Source organism: Pezoporus wallicus, unplaced genomic scaffold (assembly GCF_028554395.1).
Source record: "Pezoporus wallicus isolate ANWC-B61680 ecotype Strahan unplaced genomic scaffold, APGP_CSIRO_Pwel_v1 contig_3952, whole genome shotgun sequence".
Lineage (NCBI taxonomy): Eukaryota > Metazoa > Chordata > Aves > Psittaciformes > Psittacidae > Pezoporus > Pezoporus wallicus.
Genome location: NW_026635034.1, coordinates 5,210,145 through 5,223,268, shown reverse-complemented (window position 1 = coordinate 5,223,268; position 13,124 = coordinate 5,210,145). Strand labels below are relative to the sequence as shown.

Below are 13,124 nucleotides of genomic sequence, written 5' to 3'. Positions count from 1 at the left end.
GACAAAAGGACTCAGTTTGTCTAATGCACATAAAAGACTCTTAATGGAAAGATTCCCATCAAGGAGGAAAGATCAATCCATCACTGTCCATCCTGTGACATACAGTATTTATTAACCAACAGGCACATAACTCTGGGAGGAGAATAGCCAGCACTTACAACCAGCAGACTGGCTCCCTGAATGTCCTGAGTGAGATTTGTCCTCCTGTAGGGGCTGAACTGATGGAACCCGTATGTCTACTTTAACTTTGCTATGAAGGACTTCATGGGGGCTTTAGGCCAACTGATTTTGCTGACCTAAGATGAAGTTCTGTTTGTGTGATTTTATCATGAAAACATAGCTTTTTTTTTTTCTGTATTTTTGGCATGCAACTGGCCTAGAAAGAAACATTTTGAGATTATTGAGATTACTCTGACTGTGTAGGCAAGGGCACGGACATTATATTTCCACAATGACCTGTCATTCAGCCCAGTCTTGCTCCCCAGAGCCATGTGGATTGAGCAGGTTACTGTGTCATTTGGCACAATCCTATTGTCTTAATTTCTGCCAGTGGCTTCCTTCCTGCCTCTTCCAAGCTGACGGAGCCGCAGCTGCTGCTCATCCATCATCCCTGCACTGGGTGCCTTGGCTGCTGCCCCACGGTTAGCATTAGTGTACTCATGCACTTGCATGACCTCAGTGCAAAACAAGCTATTTTTCTGATTAGACCTCAAATTCCTTTAAATAGCAAAACATGGCAGATCAAAGTACTGTAGGATCTTTTCATTAGACCTCTGCCTATCATTCATTTTTCATATAACAGTCTTCAATGATGACACAAAATATGTCCCTCTGACTATTAAATGAATTATCAGTGGAAAATGAGCACAATGGCTGATCAACTCTTATTTTATGAATGGAGACGTTAAGTGTAATTTATAAACATGCACAGATGTGAAAAAGAGCATTGCATGAATTCATCTCTTTCGCTTGCCAAACTGCAAAGCTAAAAATATGTTTCTTTGGACAAAACTCCAGTTTGTTCTGAGGACAGAAGGGTGATACTGATACAGGTTCAGCAGATTGAGAGTATTTCCAAATAAAAGAAATTCCCTGAAGACATTTCACTGTTAGCCATCAATCAGCTTCTGTCTAATTTTCAGGATGGAAGTCTGGCTCCAAAGAATTTTTCCCTAACTTTTTGTTGATCAGAAATTTAGCTCTTCCAGGTTTTGAGTGTTTTTTAAGAATAAATTCCTGGAGAAAAATCTGGACTATTAGCAGAAGCGTCCCTGTCTCCCAGCAGCTTCAACACAGCACCAACATTCTGTGGTCTCAAGACAAATCTTCACTGTGGAAGACCTCCCATTCTGTTGCACAGGGGCCTTGTCCTCAAGATGATCCACCATCAATTTTAAATTCTTAAAGGCAAGTTTGATGTCCAGCTTTTAAAAGAAAATGCTCTGAGAACAATGTGGTTCCACAGGTCTGCTCCAGACCATTTGCTACGCTCCCTGGACTACAGCTGGGGATCTGGTTGCCTAGCTGCTAAGTACACAGGTTTTACTGTAAGAGTTTAGTGGTCTCTCAAGAAGAGTCAGGGAGACATGGGAAGAAAAAGAAACCTAATTAACTGCCTGATACGCATCAAAATGAGCAGGTTCCCTGAGCAGCTATTAATTAGCAATGAATAACTTTCCAAGTTGTGCACCTTGATTTTGGGGCAGAAAACCAGCTGGCAAATCATGGAAAGAATGGCTAGAATGGCCTTCAGGAGCTCAGTGAGCCTATACCCTACCTTACGACAGGATCAACTACAACTACAGTGTTTGTGACTGGCATCCTCTAATCTGTGCTTTAAAATTACTGCTAAAGAACCCATCAATTCCTCTAAGAAAGAATTCTAATGTTTAACTGTGTGGCCCAGCTGGTTGTTGTTTCTTCTGTATTTCACCTGATTTTTTTCTACAAGGCAACAGAACTGCAAAAAGAACTTGTAAAATCCCTTCTTGTTGCAAATGTTTAATACAGTGTTTGTGGCAAATAGAAGTTTTGAGGAGCTCTCTCAGAAACATTTTAATGAGCTCATGTATAGACAAATTATTACAGGTCCAATGGGAGTATACAGTCTTCGATCTTTTACTAAATTCCAATTCAGTGCTAAACTGCATTTATTATATCATTTTAGTTTCACTCCACAGTTGGGCAGACTGCCATATGAATGCATAACACCAATGCTTTAGCATTAAACAGGAGTCATTCTTCACAAATAATGACTTCTGAATTATCAGCAGTCTTTTCAAAATCAGCTACCATTTGAGATGAGCACAAATGTCAGAACTCAGCCCATTCTGAACTCAGCAACCTTTTTCTGAGCCATTGGGATCAAGTGTCCATAATGCACAAGGCATCACCATGTCCTTTGAATGAGATTTTCAGTATCTGAGGTAGGAACACTCTCAATTGACTTTATGGTAAAAATGAAAATTACACCCTAGGTGTGTAGGCATCTGAATAGCACAAGTATAAAGATCGCAAGCAGACTGCTCTCTCAACCTTTGGGACATGCAGCCCAGACCTCTACAGAGAAGGACTACATAATCAAATACACAGAGTGCCATCTTTTATGGCTAAGTCCTGCAAAGAATAGAAATAGGAAAAGGAAGGCTCCCACTCACCTACAGTCCTGCCTGGGTTTAGGGATGTACCCTGGGTAAGCACCCTCTGTGATCAGCTTGCACATCCTGCTGTCTCGGTCAGAGGGGAGCAGAGTGCTAGGTTTAACAAGCAGTCCGAGGCAGTGATCAAATGTGTTGCGCTCTTCTGGGCCATCCTCTGTAAAGAAGCAATGGCCCAGTGCATCATAACCCACAGCATCCTTCACCTGCATGTACAAAGCAAAGGTCAGTGTTCAGGTTTTGTGCTTCAGCCACTGCATAATAATAAGAAACTTTACGGCAATGGTACATAGGAAACTCAGTACCCTCTTGAACTCAGGGTGTATAAGGAAAACCAAAACCAAGATCGTTCTCTGCTCCTAAAAGCTCATAGTCTAAGCAATAATTCCAACACGTAATTAGAATTTGTCATCACCTAGGAAATGCTCATTCCATTCTTATGTTTGTTTGTGAAATCAGAGACTGCCTTAGCATGAGGCTGGAAAAAACACAGGGTGGGGGGTGAATGGAGGACATTAGATGTTCAAGTCACATCTGGGCTCATTCATCTTCATGTGGAGTTCCATGGGCAGCACATAAAGTGCATCTGAAAAATGCAGCCGAGCTGAAAAAATATTTTTTCAGGCTATCACAAAGGCGGCAAGTTGTTTTCCAGACAGGCTGGCTTGTTTTAGGTTTGACCTGATCCTTTTCTCCAAGTTGTTGACAGAAGCTTTACTTGACCCTGAGACATATCAGCTGGTGTTAATGATGCTCTGCTTTTGGTTTGAATGTTGTTAACATTGGGACATTGTTGTATTGGGCATAACAATACCCATCACATCACTGATAGATCTGAGAAAACAATTTCAGGAGCAGATATGTGAATTCAAAGCATAAGGCTAGGACTGGCTGGGAAACAACAGCCCTTGGACACACTGTGTCCAGCAAGTCAGTTAGTGGATATGTCTGAGACATGGAAAATGAATTTCCGGTCTCCACTGGCAAGATGAATGGCTGGCACTCCTGAGCTCCCTCCTTGCTCTCCCATCAGCCATCACCCATCAGCCACCTTGGACTTCGGAAACCTTCCTGGCAAAGGTTAGCCTGACACCTGTGTGTTTCTACATGTGCTTCTGATGAAACAACAATTACCAAGGGGCAAAAGATAATCTTGAACTGGATAGAAGACCTGTTCTTTATGGTGTTGTTGGGAGAGCTGGGTGCTCAAGTGTCTGAATTACCTTTGTAAGCTGGCCTGAGACTCTTGAATCATATCCATGCCTCATTCTCAAGGCAAGGAGCACCAATTTCAAATAAAATCCCAGGACTAGTGTTGAAATGATTACAAATATGTTTTCACATAAGAAGGAACACTTTGCTTGCCAAACCTATTACAAGCTTACATCTGCACACACATGTACTATGTATCATCCATGCTCCAGTGTAAATACTCAAATCTCTGAACATCACAGTAAATTAAACACAGCTAAATTGACCTGCAAAGTGGTGCATTCCTTTAAGCTATCTCACTGAAACTTACTGCTAACTTCACTGATCTAATCATATGATAACTTTTGCAAGGTTTAGGCTTTTTTAATTAGGTGTAAAATGTCCCTTCTTGGATGAGTGAGCTGTCCCAGCCTTGTAATGGTAAAGGTTTTCAGGATAGAAGAACATTTCAGGAGAACGAGCTGTCTTCAGAGGAAGTTTTCCAACAAGTAGGGGAAGTCTTTTAACCACACAGATGTCAGAATTGCACAGAAACTGCCACCAATACCTATTAGCTTTCTCTCACACAACAGTAATACTGGAAAGACACATAAGTAATGGTGCTGTGACATTCAGATGATGGAAACAGTTTCCCTAGAGAAATGTTAGCCGCTTTGTATGGCCATTTATTTCTCCAGCACAGTGCTGCACTAAGACTGGGACAGGAAAACCTGTAGTGACCAAACTTGAGCCCACCTTTGTGTGAGTAACACTGCAGGGGAACCCATCTGGTATAGTGAGAGGAGTGAAGCAGAGAGAGAGGCACTCACTGGCACAGGGACTCAGAGCCAGTGAATGCCCTGTGTTCTCCTAACTCGTTCCTGAAAGCCCACAGAACAACATGGAGTTAGCAGCCAGGGACCTGGTTCCCAATGCATTTGTCACTCTCCATTTTATAAATTACTTTCCCCATATCTCATCTCTCAGTCAGCTCTTAGTTTCCTCTGCGTGTTTCCATGCACAAGCCCAGTACTGAAATGCTTGGATAGCAAATAAGATGCTTGCTCCAAAATCACTTCTCAAATGGATCTAATTTTTTAATTTGATTTAAACCTTCCTAATAGTCCATAATCTTACTTTAACCTTGAGTAATTTATGACCAGATAATGAACTTTTGGTAAAACAATTGCTGTGCAGTACAGCTGGATTAATAACAGCAGATACCACTGAAGCAGTTAGACAGCAAAACCTCATATTCAATGAAGTATGGCTGTCCCCTGAATTCTGCCAGACTCTTTTTCTTTTGACTTCCTCTTAACTTCCCTTGCCAGTGGCTGTTTCTTTTTTATCTTGCATACTGGGATCCAGTGGAGAGAGTGGGAATCAGAGCAAAGTTTCATCCCCTGTATTGCAGTGGCGCAATAGGTGGGTTTATGGCAAATGTATTAAAGAAAACATTGGGTAACTATTGCATTTTCAAACAACAGTTATGATGAGAAAACAATTTCTACAGGTTTGTTTCCAGAAGGACCCTCTGTGTCCTCCAGTGAGTACGAATTTGCAGAGAAGTGCAGAACAGCCCATCAATGGGAGTGAGCTAATGTTGAGATTGTGACTTTCAGCACAGAGTACAGACCCACAGGAAAACATTTCTGTCATCAGGAATTACTGGACACTGTTTTCTGCTCATGTTTTCAGTATGAGTATCTCTGAAGTGACATGAGGTGTCTGAAGTGATAGCAAAGGAAGCAGGGTAGCCTGTATGCAAATTACCAGCCTGCTTTAATGACACTTAAAAATAACTGATGCCCCTCTTCCATTTGTTAAAGCATTTGCACAGGCACTCAACCACAGCCCTGCAATAAGCCCCTCTGAAATCAATGGCTTCATGTTAAGCACATCATTAAGTGCTGTGCTATGCTGAGGTTTAATAGCCCAGCTAGATTTTTTTGTACAGCTATTTCCAAAATGTGGTTTGTGCACATCATCAAGGCAAATACTCCCTCAGTGAAGTATGCTTTGGTTCTGCCTGATCTCAGAGGGAATGAATGTTACCTGGGGAAAGACAGAGCTTGTCTGTTTGCAGAAACGGTGATCATGCATGTAGAAACAGGTAGTGTTGCCCAAGTAAGAAGATAACAGGCAGCTAGGAAATGTACAGAATAACTGTTGTAATCATCAGAGACCCATGTGGGTGTCTGTGAATATATCTGGGGGAGAAGGAAGAGGAAAGGAAGGAAATTAGAGTCAGAAGGCAGATGAGGAGATTGTGGTGGGATCACCTGATGAATTGAGACATGGAGCTGCTGATTGCAGATGTCTACCATGGAGCAACGAAACAACATTTAAGTGATGCAACCTTTGGAGCACATCTTCTGTGATGCAACTGAACAAACTTGTTCAGGTTGCTTTATTTCACTGGGACTTTCTTTTAACTATCAGCAATAATCATAGAGTTAAAATAGAAAACAAACAAGTAAAATATTATGAGTTTAGCATCCACACATTTTGGTAAACCATAACCCACAGGGATTCAATTCTTGACTAATGTTTATTATTTGCCCCAAATGTTAAGATTTCTCTTGGGTGCCTTGTCATGGAGACAAAGCACGGTCATTTAGTGAATTGTAGCTGTGGAGTAACAGCAGGAGGATCAAGCTGCTTTCATCTGCTACATCAGCCTGTCTAAATTTCATCATGCCATCTTGGGTGGAAAAGCCTGAGCACATGGATGGATCTCTAGCCCATTAATCCTCCGTGGCACAGTTATCACTTGGAGAAAGCAGGGCTTTAGCTGGCCTGCAGCTCACCAACAGCTGTGCAACCTCTGCACAGCCAGAGGAAGTTTTTATGGTGTCATTAGCAACAGTCCATGATAGTGTGACAAATGAATCCTGCAACACTGCCCTTACACTCTGCACATTAATTGCATACTAAGCCACTGTACTGGTGACTTCGAACTGGGAGGATGCCATATGACCCTGAATGCCTTATGTAATTTATATAGTGGAATGTCTTTTTTCTTTAGAAGCTGTGTTCACTTGCTAGGATTTTAGGATCATGTTATAAACTTAGGACAGAGGTCAAAACAAAACCTCAGTTTCATAAATAGCAGATAAAAAGCTGCTCTGCTTCTGGAGCTGCAATTTCAATGCCCTCTCTTCAACTTCGGTGCATTATAATTTTGCCTGTGACTTTCCCTTCCAATGGATTTCTTGCTTTGGAGGACAACTCAGACAAATCAGAGCTCTCTGAGTGCTGAACGTTATGAATAGGATTGCAAATACAAACCTTTATTACAGGAAAGATGAAGCATGCTTAAACCTTCTGATTATCATCTTTAAATAGCAAGCTCTCTGTCTATAGATAGATCCAGCTACTCATTAGAGATGGGCTGGTCTGCAACAGACAAAAGCTCTGACTGCTCTGAGTCACACACAGCCTACAGTGCCACACTGGCCTCCTCCTTTTGAATGCAGGTTGAAATAAGCCTGGAATATATATCCACAATGGGAAGAGGCAGACATGAGCTCAAACAATAAAACACATCATCCTTCAATAATTAAGCTGTAGTCATACTATGAGGAAATTTTTTAACTGGTGCTTTGATGTCCAAGGTAGACATTTGGGGCTTCTTACCAGTAAACCATTGGATCCATGGACTGTGATACAGCGGGAAAAAGTATGGTGGATGGAGACATCCTTCACATATGTTGGAGGGTTGTAGCCTCCTTTCTCATCCACATCTCCAGCCATATGGAAGTGAATTGGGTAATGTCCCATTGTCTGCTGGCCCATGTATTTCAGTTCTAGACCTTCGATATGAGTAGCCTTAAAATCAAGACCAATCTGGAGAACAACAGAACATCAGTCAAGTAACATGAAAGACTGTTGAGGAGGGGGAATACAAGAATAGGAAAGGTTGCACTGTATCTTCCAGGAAGATTTACCATGTGGAAGGAAGTGTATAGCTGCAGGGTGAGGAAAAGAGGGTCATGGTGGCTAAAGGGACCATGATTGCTTTTTGATCTCCCCACTGCTGCAATGGCTACATTTAACTTAAATTTAGAAGGAAAACAACATGTATTTAATATTTCCATGAGTTTCAGTCAGCTGGGCTCAAATCAAACTCCCAGGCTGAGCACCACCAGAATCTGGGGAAAACTGGGATTGGGATATGGAGATTGTATCTCAGGTGGGTTGAGCACCAGCCTGTTTGGCTGAGCAATGTCTGCAGGGGCATGAGGTACACTTCAAAGCCAAAGGACAGGCAGCAGCAGTGGGGGTGATGTGATGTATTGGGAGAGGCTGTTTGCTCAGTGGCTGACATGAGGGATTTCTCTCTTCCTGCATCCTGGCTTTCTCCGTATGTGAAGGTGTGGCTGGGAGGAGGAATGTGCAAGCCTTACCTTGATGTGTCCCCCAAAGGTGTCGAAATCAAAGAAGGAGCATAACTTGCTGTTGTACTCATAGCACCGGCCCTCCATCTCGCCCATCACCATGATGTTGCGGCTCAGCAGCCCCACTTCTGCCCTCATGTCAACACCATCAATCACTTCACCAGTGTGGAGGTATGTTGCTTTCCCTAAAGGAACAAGATCCACTTTCAGGGTTACTTTGCCAATGCTGCTGGTTTCCCCTTGTGCTTCCTGTGGTGGGGTTGGCATGATAATGAAAGGAGTAACTGAGTCAGCATAACCTGTTGATTGACTCTCTAAGGGAGAGAAGGCTGGAGCACAGGTGTCACCCAAGGCCTTCTGAGATATTTGCAATGGAGGAGGTGGTTTAAAGTTTCTTCATTTACCCAGGGAGTTAAACCAACAGCCTGTCAGACAAATCACATTTCCTACCTTGAAAAGGGACTGTAATCCAAAATAGAAAGATCTTGAGTGATCCAATCAGCTGTGTATGAACATTTTGCACATAGAAAACTGATGATGTAGCTACTGAAAAGTCTCAGCCTCCAAGGTTAGCACAGCACTTCTTATAGTGATTCAATGGGAGCTGCTCAGATCCCACAACACAGCCCGCTCATGGGCGAGCATCAGTCTTGCTAATGCCATAGCTGCTAATCTAAGCAAGGAGAGGTCTGAGCAGAGAGTCTTGTGAAAATTGAGGCTTGGGACAACTGCAACCCCTCCTCCAGCTTGTGGGCTGCAAAACCTATCACTGCCTGCCCTCCCAAACCTCTTAATTTCAGTTCCACCTGCATGTCTCCAACTTGCTTCACTCTGCCCTGGTGTAGTCGGAGTTGGTAGATCTTCCACCTACCCCATGCCACGTCCCCCTTTGCTATGCCAAGTCACTCATACCATCCTTTGTACAGATACCTGGCTTCATGGAAAGGTTAAAAGCACAGAAAACTTTCCCTGGCCTAACCAAGAAGGGGTGAAGTCCAGGCAGTGTGGATGTCTAGAAAGCAAAATCATCTCTTTGCTATAATTTCATTCAAACATATTCATACTCCCTCCTTCTTTCTGTGGCTTTCTGCAGAGAATGCAGTTGGAAAAAGGTTCATCTTAGTGACTACATTCTGTATTATTCCAGTAAAAATAAGTAATAAACTCTTTAAGTAAACACTGAACTTTAAGGAATGCTATACTTGTATGTATTTCATTTCAATGGAACCGTTCAAATATGTAATTAGAAACAAATGGCAAGCCTGAAGCCTGACTATCGCTGTGAAGCACTTTATGCTTAAACAGAGGTACCAAGTTAAAGGGGGGGATTTTTGAACATTGAAACAGTTTTGTGTTTAACCAAAACATGATGCTTGACTTTATAACAAAGATAAGCACACACCATTCACTCCCTCTTCTCCTGCAGCTGGGAGCAGTGCAGTTTGATGGCAATACTGGGATATGGGAAGGGTGAGGACTTTGCTTTGCTCCAAGAGTGCTGTGTTGTGGGACAGGGTTCACACCATCACATGTGCCCTCTGCCTCGGCACCTCCACCTTTAAAACTATGAAACTATGTGAAAGAACACTCTCTGCTAACTAGAGGAGTGGTGATGACAGAACATTTGGACACAGCTTTCTGCCTATGGAGGGGGGAGGATGAGGCTACTCCAAGCTCCGTGCTCAGCCCCAGAAATGAGGGGCTGCAAGAGGCCATGGGTTTGCTCCTCACCCATTTTGCAGTCACCTCCCTGGAAAGTCCTGGTCTTCCCTGTGTTGCTGCCCTGAAGCCAGTGAGCCTCATTGGATGTGTGGTCAAAACCAAACTCAGACCATCCAAAAAGCAGCTTTGCTACCCTTATTCACATACATTTAAAAAGCTGTTCTAGTAAGTGCCCTCCACACATTGAACGAGTTTGCTAAGGAGCATTGTGACTTGTTATGAAACCGGTTTTAAGCTGTTATTTTTCAGTTTCCCCCTGAGCTGACCTTTCCTTGATTTACTGAAATGCAGGAAGAAGTTCAGATAATCATAAGAACACCCTATTGGAAGCCACATCTCCAGGATTTGTGGCAGTGAAATTGGATAGGCAGTTTTGTTATTCATGCACTGAGCTCTAGAATAATAAATGTCATGCTTGCATGTATTTAATTTAATCTAACACCAGTCCAGACATGTAAAATAGGGTAAGCACTGACAGGAATGTTAAATATGGACTAACCAGTTTCTAAATATAACATCTTGGGTGCATGTTTTTCACTTTGTACTTTTGCTGACTTGGCTTGTTTGGAGATAAAAGGCGAGATGGAAACCAATTCCCTTCCAATGTAGAAGTGGATTTTGAATAATAGCTCCTTTAAAAGAGTTCTGAAAAACAAACCTCTCCTCAAGGCAGCCGGAAATTCAAGGTCCCCATGGCAATGGGGCTGTGCTCCTGAAACGGATCACAGGAGACAGCCCCTGCCATGGGAGCTCTTAGGTGCTATAAATGCTGCTGGGAACCAGCACTCCAGCAATAGGAACTTCCCATGGGGCTGGAAGCACCACAATGTGCTTTTATAGACACGTGGCACTTCCAGGGAGCTGCTGGGGCATGTTTAGTGATAGGCATGGGGAAAAAAAACAGCAAAAGAGACTGCTCCATGACGAGTTCAGGGAGTTCACCTGGGGACAGGAGCATCCCACTCTGCAGAGATACAGACTTGAAGCTCGGCTGCCAGCACAGGGAGCCTTCCCAGAGAGCAATCACAGTATCTGAGACCCTGAGACCTATAGAATCATAGAATAGTCAGGGTTGGAAAGGACCTTAAGATCATCAAGTTCCAACCCCCCTGCCATGGGCAGGGACACCTCACACCTGGCCATAGGCAAGCCCAAACCAGGGGTTTTCAAACCCCTACTGAAGTGGTTTGATACTAAAAAAGCAACACTGTGCTTTGGATGTGGGAGGAATGTGTCTGCTCCTTCAGCATCAAAGCCAACAGCTGTGATTACTCAATCACTAACAAACCCATGGGTCACTGATTCACTGTGTCCTTCTTTGGGCTCATACTTGCTGCATCCCTCATGGACAGATGCTGCCCTGCCAGAAATCCAGTCTTGTGCCATGTTATAATCTAAACCCATCAAAGCCTTGCAGTGACTTAGATAATGTCTCCCCGTAAGAGGCCTATGTGATGGACTACCAAAAATGCCCTGAGTTTGCCACTTTATTTGTAGTATCAGTGCCTCCAGGTAGCAATATGTAAATTCATGGTGAAAAGCTTCTTTAATGTGCAACCTGGCCTGGTAGATGTCTTGATCCAGAAAATATGAGGACATATCCATGCTTATTACTCAAGACAGTGACTATTAAAGTCACCAGTTCTTGGTAAGGACAAGGTAATTATGGAAAGACCATGCATTAAAATAAACATAGATGATCCACTAATCAAGGGCATGCTTATGCTAATAAAGCAATTCAAAGTAGAGTCTCTCCAAACTGTACAATGCTCCAGGACAACCTGCCATACAAACATAGCCATAAAACCTGGGTCTCAAGCCTTATCAAACCTAGGGAGGGTGGAATTTTAAAACTATTTCAGCTGCTACAGCTGTGGATGTATGCTTAGCTCTGGTGAATTGCACAGATGTCTGACAACCCTCCCAGGTACACTTATTCATTCCTAAATGCCTTAGCTTTAAACAACAAACTGCTAAATCTCCCTTTCAGAAACAGGCACCTGAACGTCTGGCTTTGGTGAAGATAAAGTGGAGCTAAGATGCTCCTGGATTTATTTTTTTTCTCTAAAGGGTCTTTTGTTCTTCTTTGGGCTCTCTAAGGCCAAGACCTTCTCTTTCATGATCTTTAAACATTTCCTAAACAAGAGTTTTTTAAAGGAAATGCTAAACACAAACTTGTATGTTTCACCCATGTAAACCAGTGACAGCGAATCCTTCAGGGCATCTTTCTAATCAGTGCAATTCATTGTAGATGCCATCCCAGGCCTCTTGTCAGGTTTAGCGTTTTTGCCAGATATTTATCAGCACTGGTGGTAATGCCCTTATTCCTTATATTTAATAACCAACAAATGTTCACACAGACATCCTGTCAAATCCTCATTATTCTGAATTATCTTGATGCTATTGCATCCCTAAGCCACAAGCCTGTAATGGAACACAGCATGATTTGCATGAGTTGATCAGCTTCTTGAGTCATACAGTATAACCTGATGTCTTAACAAATAAATATTCCTTGTATTCCTAACTTTCACATGGAAAACTAAGTTTACAGTAAAAAAAACAAAACCAAAACCAAAAACCTACAAAGCAAAACATATAGCAGAAAGGATGAAACTTTATAAGGAGTTCAGAGCTAAGTCTTTTGGGGATATTTTCCTGCTGGGTAACTCATCCTATTACAGCCCTTCATCCCTTTTCTCCTTCAAGATCCTGCATGGTATCCTGCAAAGGTTGGAAATACACCCTCTGTTGTAGGAGTGTGAAGAGCCTTGATTTAACAGGGATATTATTAAGCGAATTATTAAATGCTCTATTGGATCAAAGCCTCTGTAGCTGTTTGGTTTCAAGGCTGAAACAAGTGGATCTTACTGCTGCAGACGGGTGCAACAGGAAGATTGATGTGGACTAGGGAAAATGCATCTGCTCATGCTGGCTTTAACTGAGCACTGAGAGGTCTGTGTTTTATCCCAGTGCCAGTGTCACACTCTTTCCTAAGGCCACTCCTGTCCCGTCTCACACCCTCCTTCTAGAGCAGCTACTTGGCAATGTACTAACATACTTCTGTAAATGCTAGGGTTTCCTTCTCCAAATGTCCAGGTTTTTCCTCTCCTTATGCTGACATTTAAGTTCTTGTAGCTGGGATGGGAAGATTAGG

The 13,124-nt window shown here is 42.7% G+C and overlaps 1 protein-coding gene across 1 annotated transcript in view; it reads right to left on the bottom strand.

Moving 5' to 3' along the window:
- CEMIP (cell migration inducing hyaluronidase 1) overlaps nucleotides 1-13,124 on the bottom strand; it is a 54,305-nt gene that overhangs the window by 20,889 nt on the left and 20,292 nt on the right. Inside the window, exons 11-13 of the mRNA XM_057428003.1 lie at nucleotides 8,258-8,433; nucleotides 7,488-7,697; nucleotides 2,658-2,863 (exon numbers count right to left, since the gene is read on the bottom strand). Coding sequence (XP_057283986.1) covers nucleotides 2,658-2,863; nucleotides 7,488-7,697; nucleotides 8,258-8,433 — 592 coding nt within the window. The remainder of the gene's footprint in view (nucleotides 1-2,657; nucleotides 2,864-7,487; nucleotides 7,698-8,257; nucleotides 8,434-13,124) is intronic.